The sequence below is a fragment of the Portunus trituberculatus genome, chromosome 17 (genome assembly GCF_017591435.1).
Source record: "Portunus trituberculatus isolate SZX2019 chromosome 17, ASM1759143v1, whole genome shotgun sequence".
Lineage (NCBI taxonomy): Eukaryota > Metazoa > Arthropoda > Malacostraca > Decapoda > Portunidae > Portunus > Portunus trituberculatus.
This window is the reverse complement of record NC_059271.1, coordinates 24,366,422-24,385,531: the sequence shown is the minus strand read 5'-3', so window position 1 is coordinate 24,385,531 and position 19,110 is coordinate 24,366,422. Positions and strand designations below refer to the sequence as shown.

The window sequence follows — 19,110 nt, the reverse complement described above, 5'->3', positions numbered from 1 at the left end:
CTCTCTCTCTCTCTCTCTCTCTCTCTCTTACGTGTTGCTCACTGTCAGACACACTCCTTGTAGTACAGCTAGGTAACAGTATTTTGCTATTATATGATTGATTAGTATTTGTATTAACTGAGTTACCAATGATGCTTTTCTCAGCATCACATCTTTTATTTTATTAAATTTCACCTAGGTTTTGTTTTTAGAATGATGGCTCTTTTCAGTCTGTTTGATATCTCAGATTAGAATATGACTAAGGTAATGGTTCTTCACTATGTCATACAATCATAACAATGTTGCTGTTCCTGTCTATAACATGATTTTACTAAAATTTCACTCACTTATTTTGTTTCAGAGCTGCTCATGTCCCCATATTTTATATAGTATATTTTGTAATAAAATATTAGCCTTTCAATAATAGCTTTGTGATATCTGCCTCTACATATATCGATCTATCTATCTATATATATATGAATGAGAATAGGGCAAAAATTATAGATTTTGTGCACTGAACAAGAATTACTTATTTAAAATACTTTAATTAGGTATTCATATGTATGAAGGTTGTCCAGAAAGTATTCTGCCATTTATAATTTTAAGAAATGTTGATAACCTAGGACAATGGCACCCTTGGACGTTGAACACTTCTCCAAGCATCTCTTCCACATTTCAAAACAATTTCCCTTTTTGTGATCATCTACTGGCTTAACACATTCTTCTTAATTTCATCTGTGGACTGAAATTTTTCCTTTAATGAAAAATTCATAAGTTACAGGGTGCTGTGTGATGGAATGTTTTGGCAAAAGTCCTTGCATGACACATGCAGAATAGGCAGGTGTATTATCATGATGAAGCTTCCAGTCTCTACTAACCAACAGCTGTGGCTATGTTCTCACTGTATCTCTTAGAATGCAAAGAATTTTGTTGTAATACTCCTTCATTATTGTTTTGCCTTGAGGAGCATACTTGTGATGGACAATGTGCTGAAAATAAAAAACATTCAACATGACCTTAACAGTGCTTAGACTTTGTCATGCCCTCTTTGAACGTAGAGATGCAGGTGACTTTCATTTGATAGACTGGGCTTTTGTTTCTAGATCATAGCTGTAGACCTGCAACTCATCTGCAATTACTAATTGTATTAAGAAATTTGAGTCAGTTGTTGCAGTTTAAGTAAGTCTTATAAAAATTTTGGTATGAAATTTATTTTGCTCATCAGATGACACAGGATGAATTTTGCTGCCATGCTTGTCATGCCAAGATCTTTTGTCAAATTCCTTAAAACATTTGTCCGTGGTATACCAAGATCATTATCTAATTTTTAGACTGTCAATAGCTGATCTTTATTGATTGCAGTCTTCACAGTCATATAAAATGTTTCTGCTGCAGAGTGTTCAAGTTTGCAATAAAATTTTATACAGATTTGCTGATGTACTCGCTCATTGTTTATGTGATGGTGACACAGTACACACCTTCACTCAGTTGTGTTTAGCAGGTAAATGATTATGGGATTATGGGTGCTCAAGCATTTGCCATAAGGTCTTCTGTTATCATTTGTCAAGTTCTGTTAGTTCTGCTAGGTTTGCATGACCAGTTATACAAATATTGATAATTGCTGGATACTTTCTGGGCAGACCTTGTGTGTTTGAATGATACAAAGGGATGGAAGGCTCATTGAAAGAGCATTGGTGGAATATGTGGTGACCTTAATTTTGTTAGGAAAATATTTTAATGTGAGTGTTGTGAAAGCAGGATTGACCATTACCTGGTAATGGTTAGTGGATAAAGGTGGTTCCAAATGGTAAGTCTTTAAGGAAAAAGACTTAGATATCTAGGATCACATGTTGCTTTGGATAGAGGAATAGATGTAAAGATGAAGTGGGGAATTTATTTAGCTGTACAGATTTGAAGGGATATACATATTGTTTCATTGTGTATTGCTAGGAATGAATGCAAGAAAGTTGTGTGAGGCAACACTGGTACCATCCATATGGGGCTGAAACTTCAGTTATGGAAGTGAGGGAGAAGAGATCAAATGCATTTTGCATGGATATATATATATATATATATATATATATATATATATATATATATATATATATATATATATATATATATATATATATATATATACAGGTAACTCGATTTACGCAATAGATGCGTTCCAAGAGGCATCGCGTATATCGAAATTCACGTAAAACAAACATGTAATTTTCATAAGAAACAATTGATAATAGGGGGGATGCAGAATGTGGTCCAAAAAAAATTGTACAAAATACTCTATCTATTTGGCTAAATTAACATGTTTTTATTATTTACCATTCTAAATACTAGAAGTGTATTTAAAGTAAAGGGAAAAGCAAGAAATAATAAGAGGAAGCAAAAAATAATAAGAGAAAACAACAAAACAAAGAATTCGTAAAGAAAACACTCACTAATGAATTACTAATGAAATACCACGGTATTTCATTAGTAATTCACTATCACTCATTGCCACGGTGTCAAGGTTATCCTCATGGCATGAGTGTATATGAATACTAAGATATGATATCCATTATAGCAGGCAATAGAGGAGTGGAAACATAAATTTCGTGGTGAAAGACAACACGCAAGCTAAAATGGTCACAAGAAGAAGAAGCGGCCGAGTCGCCGTGAGTCTCCGCCTCGTCTGCGGGTGATCTCATCTCTGCTTTATTTTTTGGTATTCCATGGAAGATTTCACTTTGTGCATTACAAAACAATCCTTTTTTGGGGGCAAGGTTTATGAAAAAGCTACTAGAAATGTTGTTTTGTGAACATAAATGCATATATAAGACAGTAACACCACCTGGAGAGGTGGTGTTATTAGCAATCTCATAGTAACCTCGTTACTGTCCCTCCAAGCGTTCATGGATGCCATTTCGTGGCAGGAGGTTGCTGTGATGTTGTTAAAGTTTCTTGGATCCAGCTCCTGGGAACCAATGAGCACTTCTAAGCGGGCTACCAACCTCCACCTGCCAACAGCAACGAATCTTTGTGGATGCTATTTTATGAAGGTTGGTATGTGAGCAGGAGGTTGCTATGGAGATTGTCTGTACCAACATAGATAACAACCTGCTTCTTGGATCCGCCCCAGAGCTCCCACCTATCGGCCAGCTGCGGAACTCTGTGGCACACAGTTTGAAATTGCGTGTGGCACTCAGTTTGAAAATGCGGTTGGGCCAAATTGCATATAAGCAAACCGATCGCACAAATTAAATTAATTATGATATTTTTTCGGTCGCGTTATAACAAAAACGCGTAAATCGAGAGTTACCTGTGTGTGTGTGTGTGTGTGTGTGTGTGTGTGTGTGTATATATATATATATATATATATATATATATATATATATATATATATATATATATATATATATATATATATATATATGAAGAATATATATGGAGTAACCTATATGGGTCAAGCAAGAAAATAGATGTGAAGGAGAACTGGTGTTAGAAAAGTAATATAACAGGGCAGGGAATGTCTTTATGTTTTGGGAATGTAGAGGCAATAGAATAAAGAATAAAACTGTTTCCAAACAAAAAGGGAAGACTGAATGACATGAATGAACTGTGCAAAGGGAGCATTAGAGATGAGAGGGATGTCCATGGAGCATGGAAGAGAAATTGTGAGTGGAGATAAGATATTAATGCATACAAATGCAGGAAAGAGATGTGTTTCTTATGGTGCTGCTGGGGTAGACCAGTTCTACTGTCGTTGCCTGATGCAGAGAGACCCAGGATTGCTTGCTGCACAGCTGACCCCCGCACAACGTGGTCAGTGAAAATCGGTCCTTTTCCCTCTTGAGGCCTAGAGGGTGGGATGTGAGGGAGTGCTTGTGTGTGTGTGTGTGTGTGTGTGTGTGTGTGTGTGTGTGTGTGTGTATGCGCGTGTGTGTGTGTATGAGTTGTGTATGGAGGCGTCCCAACTTGGCTACTCCCCATCATGGGGGATGTTGGCAGAGTATATAGATAGATAGTAAATATGTTATGAAAAATGTTCATAATAGCAAACTAAACTTGGAAAATAATGCAGCTGAAGACAAGTTGAGGTTATTTGGGATCTGGTAGTTGTCATAGCCTCTCTCTCTCTCTCTCTCTCTCTCTCTCTCTCTCTCTCTCTCTCTCTCTCTCTCTCTCTCTCTCTCTCTCTCTCTCTCTCTCTCTCTCTCTCTCTCTCTCTCTCTCTCTCTCTCTCTCTCTCTGCTAATTCCATGAGGTCTTTTTCAGATTTTGGCAATTTTAAATATAAACATGCTTGAAATTATAGATGTATTCTTTCCTTAGTAGCAATATATGCATAAGAAATATATTTCCCTTAATTTCCATTCACATTTATGGTAGTAATTTTTAAAGTATGCATCTTATATTTTTATATTTTGTTGAATGGCGACTCTAGGTTATCATAAATATTTGAAAGAAAGCTTTATTTATGAGGACTCGTTTCATGAAATTAAGATTATAACATATACCATGATGCGTTTGTTCAAGAGAGAAGTGTCTGGTTGAAGCATGCAGGATTCTGGAAGTAAATCTAGTTTTACAGTAGGAAAAGTCCCTTACAGTTCCTAAAGGATGTGTTCTCAGGCTGTTTGATACTCTCATAATACATTAGTAATACCACTATTATTCCCATTGAACATCCTCTGAAATTAGCAACTAGGAGATTTGTATGTTTTAGTCCTTAAACAACAAACAAGGTCATGTTCCATTCTTGTTATTGTCTTGCATCATTCTAAACCTAAATATGACATCACATATGTTCAGGCAGAACAAATCTATTTAATATTTCTATCCTGTTTGTATATGCTCTTCATATTTAAATAGGTAAATACTGCACTAACAAAAATAGAAAAAGGCATAAGTATCAAAGGGACAGTAGCTATTCACATGAAATATACATCAGTGACTTTTAGGTTTGCATATGAAATTTAATCTATATAGGGTAGATAATTGTTAGGTTTCAGGTGTCATCTTATAGACCAACATTTACAGCATGTATCTATAGCTTGAAAGAAATAAGGATTCTCTGTATATCAACATTAATCTGTTGAATTCTTGGTGGATAGCAATTTTTTTTTTTTTTTTTTTTTTTTTTTGCTAGTTGCAACCAAAAACAATATTAATCCCTCTGATATTTCCTGGTATTTTTTTTTATTTGTTTATATGGAATGGATGGTTTCTAACATGTGAGTGTCTATGAGTTACTCACTTCCTTCCAGATATCATCACTGAAAAAACTAAAGTTTCATTTAGCTGCTTGAAAGAGTAGACACCATGGACTGAGTTAGGGATTCCTGCTTCAATTGGAAATTATTTTTTTATTTCTTTGAATCTTGAAGTTAGTTGTGATGTCAGTGCCCTTAGTGATTTGAAGTCAGGTTACTGTATAAGAAGTACCCTGGTAAGGAGTCTGTAAAGAAACGTTTTTATCGAAGGCTTATATAAACAACTTCAAGATGGGAGTATAAATAAACTGTGCTTTGTCACAGCTTGTTTTTCTAATTTACTTTTGCACCAGTGATGCACAAGAATCCCTCTCTGTAACATACAGTATTGTCTCACAATAGTGTAACTACATGGCACTATGTTGAGGATTGAAACCAGAGAGCATGAAAAGCCTAGTATATTATCTTTGAAGTAATAGGTACACCCACTTTTCATGTTTAGGTTATTACAATACAGGTTCTTACTGTATCTACTTTTCACTAGGAACCTATTTGTTGTTACTTGTATGAGAGAGTGAATGAACATCTGAATGTGCTACTCATCTTAACTGGAAGTAACCCCTGACACTAACATTGGAAATACAGGTTTCTGGTCACTGTAAATATGCCATCTTGTAATGATTCACCTTCTTGAAATGTGAAGAAAAGTTTTAGATTATCAGCTAGTTAAATTGGTGGGAATGAGACAGTGAGTGACTCAATCAATGATTACATTCAGTGTATCGTCAGCATTTGCTTTAGTCATTAATTTTACAGACCATGTGTATTGCAGGAAGCAGAAACTATGTTAAATTTCTGTCACCTGTCAAAAATTGATGAAAGCTTTGGATTAGTTATATTTCAAGATCAAATTGATTTTTTTCCCTTCTTTTTTTCAGGTGGGCGTTTTGGAAACTAATAGTAGTACTCTTTCCTTACTAATAACATTTTTCATGTGAAAATGAGATGGTGAGATCCATGTTATCTCTGTTGTGGGATACCTCTCATCTTTGTAGGTTATATATTTACTACATTTGTCATGCTTTAATGTTATTTATTATCTTAATACTATGTACTTCTCTCTCTCTCTCTCTCTCTCTCTCTCTCTCTCTCTCTCTCTCTCTCTCTCTCTCTCTCTCTCTCTCTCTCTCTCTCTCTCTCTCTCTCTCTCCAGGAAATATCTGTAGGAGAATTCAGACCAATAATTTCTCTTATGAATTTTTCCTTTCAGATTTTTTTCGTTTTGTAATTTAGTTTCATTTACGGGACAGCATGATATCCCCATCAAAAGTATTATTTTCTCCACAATGAATTCTTTCGTTTTGTACAGAACACCGCAACATGCCGGTTGATGACGCTTTGCGTTTAATTGAACAAAATTTTGAGGAATACGTCAAGAAAGCCCGTCAACGGAATATTCGTGAGGTTGTGCCCCGAGATATTCGCAATTTGCTCCTTGATTTGCTTGAGATGCGTCCCCTCTCCATGGGTGACCTGGACAAGTTGATCAAGTACCTGAAGGAGCGACAAAGCATGCTGGTGGATGACCAAATTGAGCAGAAGCGAGAAACTGCAGCAGGTGAGACAACCTTGTACTCATGCTGTAATGTTAAGATGTATTGTAATTTTTGGCAGCGATGCAATTTACTGGATGGATTGCAAAGAACACACCCTGGCGACAGAACACCTTTCTTATCTGGACTGTCTTATTTCGCCATTTTCTACACGACCTACATTTTATTCCTGGGATGTCAGATCGCGTCGAACATTTTCGGATATTTGCCTGATTCTTTGATTTATGCAGATTTACAGGGACTGGTGATTTTACAAGAATCCAGTGTAAAATTTTCAGGGCTCTGTGGATTTCTTACTGTTTATGCATGATTTCAATTCAATCAGGCATTCCAGCTCATAGATATCATACACTTGCCTATTGGTGCATACAACAACATGCTTCTGCTCCAAACCAGAAGTGATGTGTTGTTAGGGTGGCATTTCCCTCAAGTAAGTATGTTTTTACTTATTTAGTGAAAAGAAATCACACACTGCTTCAATTTGTTTCATATATCTTATTGATAATAACACCTTGGATTTGATTTCTTATAACATTTTGAGATGGATAGTATCTAAAGTTGCTTTGAAAACTCAACATAACCTTTTCATACTCCATTCTATGAAACTTATTCAGTGTATGTCCTGTACATAGACAATCATATTGTACATTGAAAATCAAGAATATTTGGATTCTAAAATTCATTTATGAAATTTTCTATATTTGCAGTCTGTTTATATATATATTTTTTGTGGATATCAGAAGTACATGCACAAAATTTACATCAATGTTTAGAATTTACTTTAAAAACCTCCATTAATCAGGAAAGCAGAACATTTCCCCTCACCAGGCACCATAATTATATATGTAAGCTCAGCATAATGTAGAGCTCATCTTCTAGTCATTAAGCTCTTTAAGAAAAATTCATTATATTGACATATTCTTAGTATGTAAATCATATGATACAAACTCACAGACAGGTCTGTTTCATATGTTAGTGTGTGATTTCCTCATTGAAGGGACAATTTCATTTCCAAGATTAACATTTATTTTACTAGTTTATGAATAATTTCGAAGCCTAGTCCATTTCCCATATTTTTGTTGTGCTGAAAACTTGCAACAGTAGAAGACTTTTGGAACTTAGTACTAGATTTTGAGTTCTTTGATGAAACTTAAATGGAATCAAGCCATATGTACTGGATATGCATAGAAAATTAGGACTGTAGTTGCAAATACTGCCACAATTCAAGAAGTGTTGGGCAGCTTATAGTTTTTGTAATTATAAGAAACTATTCTCTCTCTCTCTCTCTCTCTCTCTCTCTCTCTCTCTCTCTCTCTCTCTCTCTCTCTCTCTCTCTCTCTCTCTCTCTCTCTCTCTCTCTCTCTCTCTCTCTCTCTCTCTCTCTCTCTCTCTCTCTCTCTCATGGGGAAATTATCCAAAGGCAAAAAAGGAAAAAAATGATAATTCCCAGAAAGAAAATAAAAGAAATTTTACTAGAACTGAGAGAGTAGCCAAATTAATTATAAAGCCCAGTATTGAGGTTTAGTGTAAAATTTGCGACAAAAACTGTGAGGATTGGATCAAGTGGCTTTCCCCAAGAGATGTATTAAAATGTCTGAATTTAAAGATCCATAGCTGCAAATACCATACCTATATATTTCATGCTAACATTAGGATATAAGGTTCTGGCAGCCACCATGGTACAGTGAGACCACATGTGCTTTGAAGACAAAGAGATTCCCCAAAGGTCCAAGGGTAGAAAGTTATATTTGCAAATGTCAATCATTCATCATATAATATTGTGTGATTTATCTATTTGATTTGATTCATTTATATATTTTAGACAGGTTCAGGTTGCCCATCACTAATTTGGCATCATTAAGACTTGTAGGGTACTGGTTTAGTGATTTTGATGGACTTTAAAGAGCTTAAGTTAGAATACACGTAATACTTTTAATCCCATAGTTAATCACCTCATGATACACCTTTAAAGTGCTGATAAATCAGTACAAGTTTAATAATGAATGGGACTGTACTGATGCCACTTTTTCTGCCAATACAGAAGCAGTACAAGAATAATAAACAAGGAGTGGATGATCTGAGAATCATTAGATAGTGAAACAGATCACAAGATACTGCTGTCTGTATAAACAGTTGGCATCACTTCTAAACATGCAGAAGCCATTCCAATTTGTTTTGTACGTTTGTTATTAAACCTGCTCAGTTTTAGCTTCAGGCATGGCTCCAGTAAATAAAGGAAATATTTCTTTTTGTGCAAAGTCCAAATGCTGTAAATTATCTATAAAAGGTAAAGTTGAAATTCTGGAAATAAAATGACAGCAGTTTGCGTGCACAAAGCTTGTGTAAATTCTACAGCATGGCTCTGATAGTATGACATAAAGAAACAAAGAAATTTATTTTTTTCTTTTGTTATCAGCATTGGCTGTGAAATAACATCGGCCATGCTGATATTGTTAACAAAAGAAACAAATTTTTCTTTGTTTTGTAATCTCATCCAGTCAATGAGCCAATGATGTTTAATTCATTCAAGTTTCTCATACAAATGTCAAGATTTTTTTCAGAACTTCTTTATAGTTTATGGATAATGTACAGCAGTATTTTCACTAAACACAGCAAGAAACATTTCTTTATTCACTGGAGCTAACACTGAGTAGGTTTATTGAATTTGAAAAACAAATTGGAATGGCTTGTTTATTATACATTTATTTATTTATTTATTATTTTATTTATTAATTGATTTATTTATTATATATTTTTTTACATTATGGCCAATAGTGCCCATAGGTATATTTGAAGAATATATGTGGGAAGCGATGTTAAGTTTCCGCCCATTAGTGATGCAGGCAATTTTATTTGGAAGTGATACCAGCTGTTTAGGCATACAATAATTTTTTGTGACTTGTTTTGTCTTGTATGAAGTGCATGGATAGTAAAAGTAATTTAAGTGGAGTGAAAGACTTGGCATGACTAATAAAAATGAAGTCATGACAATAGAAATAAGATGTGTTTGAAGTAGTATATGGAAAAGAGCAGTTAAAAGACCTTTTATCATGGAAGCATCCTTAAGGAAAAAAAAATGTTCATGGAAAAAGATTAAGAATCAAGAATTGACAGGTAGGAGGATATACATGGAAAATTAGATCTGATATGTAATCACTAAAGGGATGGTCAAGAAATAACAGTATAATGGCAACACATTCAGGTGAGACATGAGGTTTATGTCAGATTTAGCTACAGGTGATGCTTGATAGTTGGATGAATCACAGTCCCTACTGGAATCATTGAATTGTAATTATTTTTTTATGCATCTCTACTCAATTTGAGATTATGTACATCTCAATTATGAAACATTTAATTTGTGCAGATCAATCAATACTGTTATCTGACATGCTGGGGGACACCTTATAATATAACCAGTTCTCCCCCCTACAAAAGAAAGAGCTCAGAATTCTTAGTCACCAATCTTAGCATAGGACCAATACCCCTCATTGTGTCACATGCTACGACAACAAGGTCACAACCACTTGGCTGACATGTCATAATTACTTGCTGCAAGGTGAACAGGACTGTACATAAGGAGGCTTACATGTTTTCCTTGTAGCTCCCTAAAGAACTTAAACCCAGGCATTTTTAATTGTAAGCTGTGTGTGCTAACCACTGTACTATGTAGTGTGTCAGGTCAAAAAGTTTCCATGTGGCAATACGTTTGTTATCGGGGTATGTTATCATTGTACTTAATTTATATGAATGATAGTTACCAAAAAGTCAACAGTGCATGCAACACTGAAATAAAATGCACTAAACTTGACTCTTTATGAGTTTGTGGACTGGATTTAGAAAATGCAAGAAGAGCTGAAAACAGCTTCTATGCAATAATGACTCTGAGGACACCACATGTGCATGATTAACACCATAATATTAAACAATACACATGATACCAAATTAAATGCATTCAACTTCATTTGGTGTGAATATCTATATAAATTATTCCAACATGTAATGCCAACATTATTAGAAGCTAAATTATCAGTTTTATGCACATTTATTCTCAGGTGTGCATGCCATGCCCTCTGTCCATCTTCTGAATTCAGCATTCAACATCTATGAAAATGCCATAAAAAATAAAAACACTCAAGACAAACCATGAGTAATCATAGGGAACAATAAGAAGCATAAATTTGATTCATAGTGGATATTCACATTTACAGATGTCACTATTTTGCCAGAATTTTTTTTATGAATAATAATAATATGCTTGAAGGGGACCAACTAATTGAAAATCTGAAAATGTAAAAATCATCTCATGATGGCATCCTTAGACCTAGTACTTCTCAGTCCACACATAATAATTCTTCATCCACATTTGAATACTGCTTAAGTACCTATTTAAATGTCCACTCAGTCACTTGGTCAAGCTCATTGTAGTCAAAAGATGGATGTAGAAAAATATTGATTGATAAGAGGAAGTCTCACCAAAGAAGTGAGGTATTGGCAAAAGCACACCAGATATTAGCTGAGAGCAGAGAACAACACAAGACTGTGTGCATAGCCTTACAGCAGATCAACCAGTCTTTCTTTCCCACCACCTCACCTCCCACTCCACATGCAAGTTATGTTTCTGCCTCAGCTACCGTTACTACTACTCTGCTATGTCTCTGCTACTGTACAATTACAGCCACGGCCTTCAGCATCATTGTTTCTCTTAAAAGAGAACCTCTTAATGAAATGATTGATTTTTTTTAAGAATGATAAAGAATCTCATTCTCTGGAAATAATGTTTTAGCTTCAGTGAAGCAGCTTCAGGCACTGGTTGGCAACATGCATTGCCCCTAAAACATGTAAAAAATATCCCCATCTTACACTCACCACCAATCATGGGGCCATGCATTTGTGTGGCATTCCCTCATTGTAAAAATAGTTTGCAATGTTGAACCTAAGAGATTTTAAATGCCAGCCAAGTAAATCATCTGTCAATGCAATTACAATTTTGGCTTAAACTTATTTACAACTCAAAACAAATTCATTATAATGATTGACACCTAAAAATTCCAGTATTATATGGCTATATGTGGATGAGAATACGCAAATATCTTTTTAAACTTAAAAACCTTGTACAGGCAACCCCCGCTTAACGAAGGGGTTACGTTCCTAAAAAAAAACCTTCGTTAAGCAAAATTTCGTTAAGCGAACTGATTATAACAAGTTTAACCCCTGACTTGAACTTCCATTGAGAGTAAACAAAGCGAGAGTGCATCTTAGTACAGTGAAAGGTTTAATGAAAATAAAAATTATGAAGTTAAACATTTAGGCAGTTTAATTTAAGTCATTATAATGTACACTAATGTATGTATGTACATAACTTTATAATGTTGATGATCTTAAATTTATGAAGGGAGGGAGAGTGAAACGGGAAAGACACTAACCGACAACCTGTGGAATGTAAACAAAGGGTGCATCATTGTATCACATACAAAAACTTATGTACTACATTTCCACAAGGCTTTCCATTTTATCCATTGTAGAGTCACGAGTTCAGGTGGTTCTTTTAGCTTGCAAGGAAGATACGGTCTCACCAGCCTTCTTAAGAGAGTCTGCTGATTTGAAAATAGTAGAGACAGTGGATGGAGTCAAGATGGTGGCGAGCAATGTTATTAGTTTTCTGGCCTCTCTCGTGTCTGTGAATAATATCCAGCTTCACTTCGAGAGTAAGAGACTTCCTGGTCTTCTTAGCAATGCTAGGCGACATTACAGGGCTTTTTTGTGGTAAGTTGAGCAAGGGAAGACGAGCTGCTGCTGACGCTGTTATTGTTTTGATCAGGGAGAATGAGTGGTGCGCGTGTTGTCCACAAGAGGCGCTGTTGTATTCAAAAGCCTGTTGGTTTGCGTGATACAGTGGAGCTTTCAAACTTGGAAAAAATTACCTGGATAAAACTTCGTTAAAGCGAGTTTGGTGTTCGTTAAATGAGCAGCTGGTAGTAAAATGAAACCTTTGTTGTAGCGAAATTTCATTGTGTGAACCTTCGTTAAGCGGGGTTTGCCTGTATCTAAAAAAAAGCTAATGTATTGCACTATTGAGGCATATTTCTCTGCCACTATTTGTCCAATTTTGATGATTTTGGTGTCACTAGTAAGGGAATTAAAGCATATAAAAATGGAAAAAATAATAGCAATAATATTTGTGTTGGGTGTTCAAATTTTTTTCACCTCAAGTTTCCATTTTTCATTAAGAAATAAAAGTTATCACTTCAAATTTAATGAAGCATGCATGTAACTCATCTAAAAGAACTCTGTAGCTCATAAGAATTTGGTGCAGTTTAGTTCAGAAATTACAAAAACTTAAATTATCTTGGTCAGTCCACCTAAGCAAAATAGGTCAGAAGTAAGAAATGTATCAGTTATTAGGTTACTCAGAGCTCCCAGAATGGCACAGCAATATGACTTACAACTGTGGAGACTGTTGGCTTTTCCAATGGTGTTTCAGTTCTCAATATTTGGATTGTGTGAACAGTGAAATCCATGAATTACTGCAATAGTGCTCTTGATGTCTGAAGTAGAGGCAACTTTAATTTGAATTGTTGACATATGTGGTAGTCATGTCCATTAGATTGGTTGTTTTGAATTAGTACTGGTTTCTAACCAACTTTCAGGCATCATTAGCTAATAAGTCTCACAAGGTTTCATCTTTTCCAAACCTGCTTTTTAAAGTCACTTGTCACTAGCATTCTTCTCATTATTCTTTTATGTATATAGTTTTTATTTTATTTTTTCTGAGTTTTTGGAACAGTTCAAGAATAATGAAGATTAGTGTGGATTTTGTTCTAGTCATGTAAATGCCATATTAAAGGTATCTGAAATTTATGTGAGTATCTAAGTAGTGGTGTATGTGGCTTGACAGTATTTGTGTTTTAATGTGTTTACTTACTATTAGTATTCAGTCTTATTTTGCACATTAGTATCAGTTCTTTCCTCTTAACTAATCTGTACTGAGCTCTGTTATCTAAAGTCACCTTGACTTATAAATTCACATTCTAGACATATCATTATATAACCCTTTCAAGGTATTCATTGAAAGTCTGTGTTTGCATTGAGGTTTTTATCACCAATGGAGATGACTATGATTACTTATAACTAGGTAATCTTGATAGTGATTCTCTCTCTCTCTCTCTCTCTCTCTCTCTCTCTCTCTCTCTCTCTCTCTCTCTCTCTCTCTCTCTCTCTCTCTCTCTCTCTCTCTCTCTCTCTCTCTCTCTCTCTCTCTCTCTCTCTCTCTCTCTCTCTCTCTCTCTCTCTCTCTCTCTCTCTGAGGTAATTGGTACATAAATGTCAGGTAATAATAGTGTGCTTAATATAGTACTTATAATCTTGAAAGGGTTAGAAATAAGTCTTTAAATCAAGATATCTTGCATTTTTTAAGTCCTCAATTTTATTTTTTCCAGTATTTCTTCTCAAAGTTACAATCTTAAATAAATTGTGCATTTAAGGTTTGATTAAAATGTTATTTTATTTATAGCATGAAGAATGTAATATTTGTATGGCACTACAGGACAGTTTGGTAAGTAAGTAAAAGGTAGTATTTGTGATTAATGGATAAAGTTTTGTTTTCAGCACAAACATCTGGACATTTCTGAAGCTGATTTTTTGTTTTGAATGCCTTGTTTTCCAGGAGCCAGTGCCAGCCGACCCATGACAGTTACTTACCCTGGGTATAATTATGGTTCCAACAATGTGGTGGGGTCTGATACCCCTGTAAGCCAGAGCACTACAGTAGCCACTGCTGCTCCAGGTACTGTTAGTGTGGTTCCTCAACCATCAGCAGCAGCAGCAGCAGCTGCTGCTGCTGCTGCTGCTGCTGCTGTTTCAGGTAGTGCATATCCTACTTATGGGAGTGTGCCAGGTTTAACGAGTGGGGTATACAGTGCATATGGAGTGGGTGCCCCAGTGCCAGCCACTCCAGTTGCTGCTCCTATGATCACTGCCGGGTCCATTGGTAGCACAGGAAATAAGCAGGCTGAGCTACAAGAAAGAATACTTAATTTGATGAAGGGTCCTGCTGGTGGAGGAGTACCAACTGGTGTTCCACCTCCATCAGGTGTGCCTGCCCCCACAGGCGTACCACCTCCCTCAGGGGTGCCACCACCAAGTATGGTGCCACCTGTTTGGCCACCTGGTATGCCAGGCCATTCAAATAAGGCCACATCTTCTCCAGCAGTAAAAGTATCTCAGTCAGGTGCTCCTGGACAAAGCACACTTTTTGCTGCTTACACCCCATGGAATCAGTGAGTTGAAATAAATAAATTTGGCTTTTGATAGAATTTGATATTTTTTTCAGATTCCACCCAAAATGTACAATTTTTTAGGTGAAGTGAAAATTGTAGATTTAAAAGCCCCTCAAATTGTTGCAGTCTAAGATTTCATAGTATTGCACGTGCAATCATGACACATCTACCCTGTTTATTAATAGGAAGGCTCAGTAATTTCAGAAGTAAGTGAAAAGAGAGTTTATATGAGCCTGTCTTGAATATTATGATCATTATTTTTATAAGTTGTCAGAATATTCTCCAGTGTGGTCCCAAGAATCTTTCCTTTATTATGAAAAAAAAAAACTAGTTTTCCATGCTTGTGTAGTATATTTAATAACAAAATTTTGTCAGAGATATAACAAGTGGTAGCAGCAGAGTCTTGTTCTGTATTTTTTTCTCCAATAGATTTTTGTTGACAATTTAGTCATCCAATGAAGTTAAAACTTCTTATTTAATTGCTCTAGCAAGAATTTTGATTATAAGACTGTGTTATTGAAACATTCATTGTTGTGGAAATATTTTCTACTGTATGATTTTTAAGATAAAAATTGACATTTTTGTAATATTTAGACAAACATTTATTTGATAAGATAATATACTCAAAATAATTTAAAATTGTGTGTTGAAAGTTTCAGTTAAGTAATTTACTTATATATGACATTGCCTTTCTACTATTTGTTGAATATGAGATGGCTAAATTTCAACAAGTAGAAATATATTAATGATTATATTTCTTGGGCATCATATTATTTAATACAAGTAATACATGGGAAGTGATGTTTATAGAAATCTTATGGGAAGGATGTGAAAAGCAAGGTTGGCATTCTGCTTATTACTTGACCGTACGTAAGATATATATATATATATATATATATATATATATATATATATATATATATATATATATATATATATATATATATATATATAATTTATTTATATTTATATATTTTTTTTTTAAGCAATCAATTTTGTTTTCAATTTGATATTTATTTATACACAATTTCTTTTTATTTCAAGATTTATTTACACTCCTTTGCAGTGCCATGTTACTAAATTCGACGGACATTTCGTTTAATACAATTTTAGTTATGAACCACCTGACAGGATATCAACAAACGGTAACTATTTGAATTTTTTAGGCATTCACCGAAGACAAAGTTTCCTATAATGCGTGTTTTATTTCTGCAGCCAGTCATGGAATGGAGTGCTGCAATTTTAATAAAAAATTTCTTGAAATTTTGCTGCTTGAAGCAATTTTCTGGAACTCCGCAACAGACCATTTAACCAAGAATTTACCCTGCTGCGCCACTGACCTCAGATGTTATAAGCTTTCAGTGGATGTTTCGTGCCATGAAGTTATGGAATTGCGTTGAAGACTGCTATTTTATGTCCTGAGAGGCATTCTACAGGACGAACAGGAGAAAGTAATACCTTTTGTGTTACTTTTTCACTCGTGTGAACTTTTCGTGGACTCGGAGCACTAGTTACATACTCAAGGATGCGGTTAACCCAGTGCTTCTTCATTGGGTATTTGTAGATGGGATTTTATAATTGAACCATTACTTGTTTCATCGTCCGTCACGTGTTAGTTGGAGCAATTGTCTTGTTTGTATTCCGATATGCTAAAGTCATAAGGAAATTCTTAAGTCTTTGTCACATGTATACATATACATTCATTTTCACTCAACCCTCACTGAATAAGACCTATTTATTCATATAATCTGCAGCTGCTCAATGAAACATAGATTTGAACTTGCATGAATAATTTGATCAGAATTCAAAACAAAGCTTTTTAAAGGTAAAAAAATCAAAAGTTGATACATGATTTACTTTTATAGTTTGAGTTATATTATATGTAACTGGACATTTGCTGTGGTTTGAAAAGCTGTCATATTCATCAGCCAGCTGAACTTTACACATAAATAAACAAGCGTAATACTATTCACATTGTCTTAAATCCTGGTAGATATTAAAGAGATAACCATGTCTTGATGGCAAATCTTAGGAGGACACTAGTGAAGATTGTCTGTTGACATCATTTCTCCCATTGTCTTTGCTAAGTTGCCACTTGTCTCTTTACATCATGTCTTCCTCAAGTTGCTGCTTTCTTCTTTGGAAATACAACCCATTCTTTCACATTTTGGTTCTTCTCCCAATATGTTCATGTAATCAACCACAACACATGTATAGACTGGGGTGTTACAATAGAACTACAAACTCATATCTCTTGTCTCAGGTGTTTTAGAGAAGTCAGAGTGAATGATATTTTCCAATCCTTCCATCTCCTCACAGTTTTGGTTATCACAATATCTGGTCAGTACAAATAATACTTGTTCAACTCTTTGGATTTGCCAGATGATACATTATTCCCTTCAGAAACCAAAGTAAAATATTTCAAACTAAATGCAGTTAGGTCTCAATTATCACGAAGGTTACATTCCTGGAGATGTCACATTATTCAAACATAATTTTCCTATAGAAAACAATGGTAATGGGCAGGGTTACATTCCTGGTGACTGGGAAGTCTGCTCATTTTGGGATTTTGTAAACCAAATCTTAAAAAAAAAAAAACACTAATACATCACTAGGTCATGGATACAGTAAAAACACACATTCTCACCTGTGCATCATTCTGCATTACTAGATCCCGTAGATTCAGGTAGCATAAACACAGGATCAATGTTCAGTAGAATTTGAGTACAGTGCATCAAGATGTATCATGAGAAACAGTTTAAAATGAAACTTCTCCAGGGAAATGTGGTAGGATTGACCGCATCCTACATTAAAACATTCAACGTTCACCAGTAACTTGACCCATCCAATTAGGACTGAGCATTTAGGTGTCCCCTCTTAATGATTCTCCTCCCCATCACCCTTCCACACTTATTTTTCTCTAGTTGCTATCACAACAAAACTTCTCTTCATGTTCACATGCCCTCCCTTGCCTCACTGTACCAAGAAAGCTGGCTTAAGAAAAAAATATTTCTGAGAAGAAAAGACCAATAGAGGACTTCTAATTGAAGGTTAAGATATTCTTAAGTCATCTTACCTTAAGTACAGGTAGATTTGATCAAATGAATTTTAGTAACATGTTAAGAATAACTTTGGATTGTATTTTTACCCAGGAAATTTCTGTTCATGGCTTATTGGGAAGTCAAACCACAGCACAAACTCAAGAGTCTTGAGCACAACAGTCAGCTTACACCATAAGCTCAGGAACCTAATGAGGTGTTGATTTGTATGGTGGGTGTATGTGTAGTGTATATATATATATATATATATATATATATATATATATATATATATATATATATATATATATATATATATATATATATTATATGACAAGGCTTCTATTTATTGGAAATTTTTAGTTTTCTAATGTAATTTGGTATGTGCATTATTTTTTACAATTACATTTTTTTCAGCTTAGATTAGTATTTTTCATTTGTATGAAGTGACTCATAGAACAAGCAGCATTTTCTAGGTATTTTATTTGTTAGTCAATACTGAATGTGAAAAGTATTGTAATATTTAGGGACCCTAATATATAAGTATGTAGAAGGATATCAGTGCTGAGTGTGAATTGGTTCCTTGAAAAGACAAGTTATATTTAACGAGTTGAAAAATATTTGTCTAAAATTGTTGTTGTACTTTGTGCATTTGGAAGTAGGAAAAAATGTGTGGATATTCTCCATTGTTCCAATTGATTAGAATCTTCTATGGATTGGCTAAATCTTTGGGTGTATAGAATGTGTCAACCTACATGAATATAGAGCATGTTGCTGCATATCAAATTACTGACTTACGGATCCTCACAGCATCATGTTACTTCCTGGCTAAAACTCATCATTGATCCTGAAGTATGAAGAAAATTAAACCTTGGTACATAGAACATGGTTTTACTACCCCTTTTTTTTCTATTTTGTCTATTACTTTTTAACTCCAATTAAAAAAATTAGTTTGGCAAATACTATAAGTTGGTTACACACTGCAGGCTATTATTTTCTTAACATGGAT

The 19,110-nt window shown here is 34.8% G+C and overlaps 1 protein-coding gene across 1 annotated transcript in view; it reads left to right on the top strand.

Moving 5' to 3' along the window:
• Nucleotides 1–18,982, top strand: part of LOC123505243 (nuclear receptor coactivator 5-like) — a 53,979-nt gene extending 34,997 nt beyond the window's left edge. Inside the window, exons 8-9 of the mRNA XM_045256452.1 lie at nt 6,544–6,792; nt 14,451–18,982. Of these exons, the coding sequence (XP_045112387.1) occupies nt 6,544–6,792; nt 14,451–15,067 (866 nt within the window). The 3' untranslated portion in view covers nt 15,068–18,982. The remainder of the gene's footprint in view (nt 1–6,543; nt 6,793–14,450) is intronic.
• The last annotated feature ends 128 nt before the right edge of the window (nt 18,983–19,110 follow it).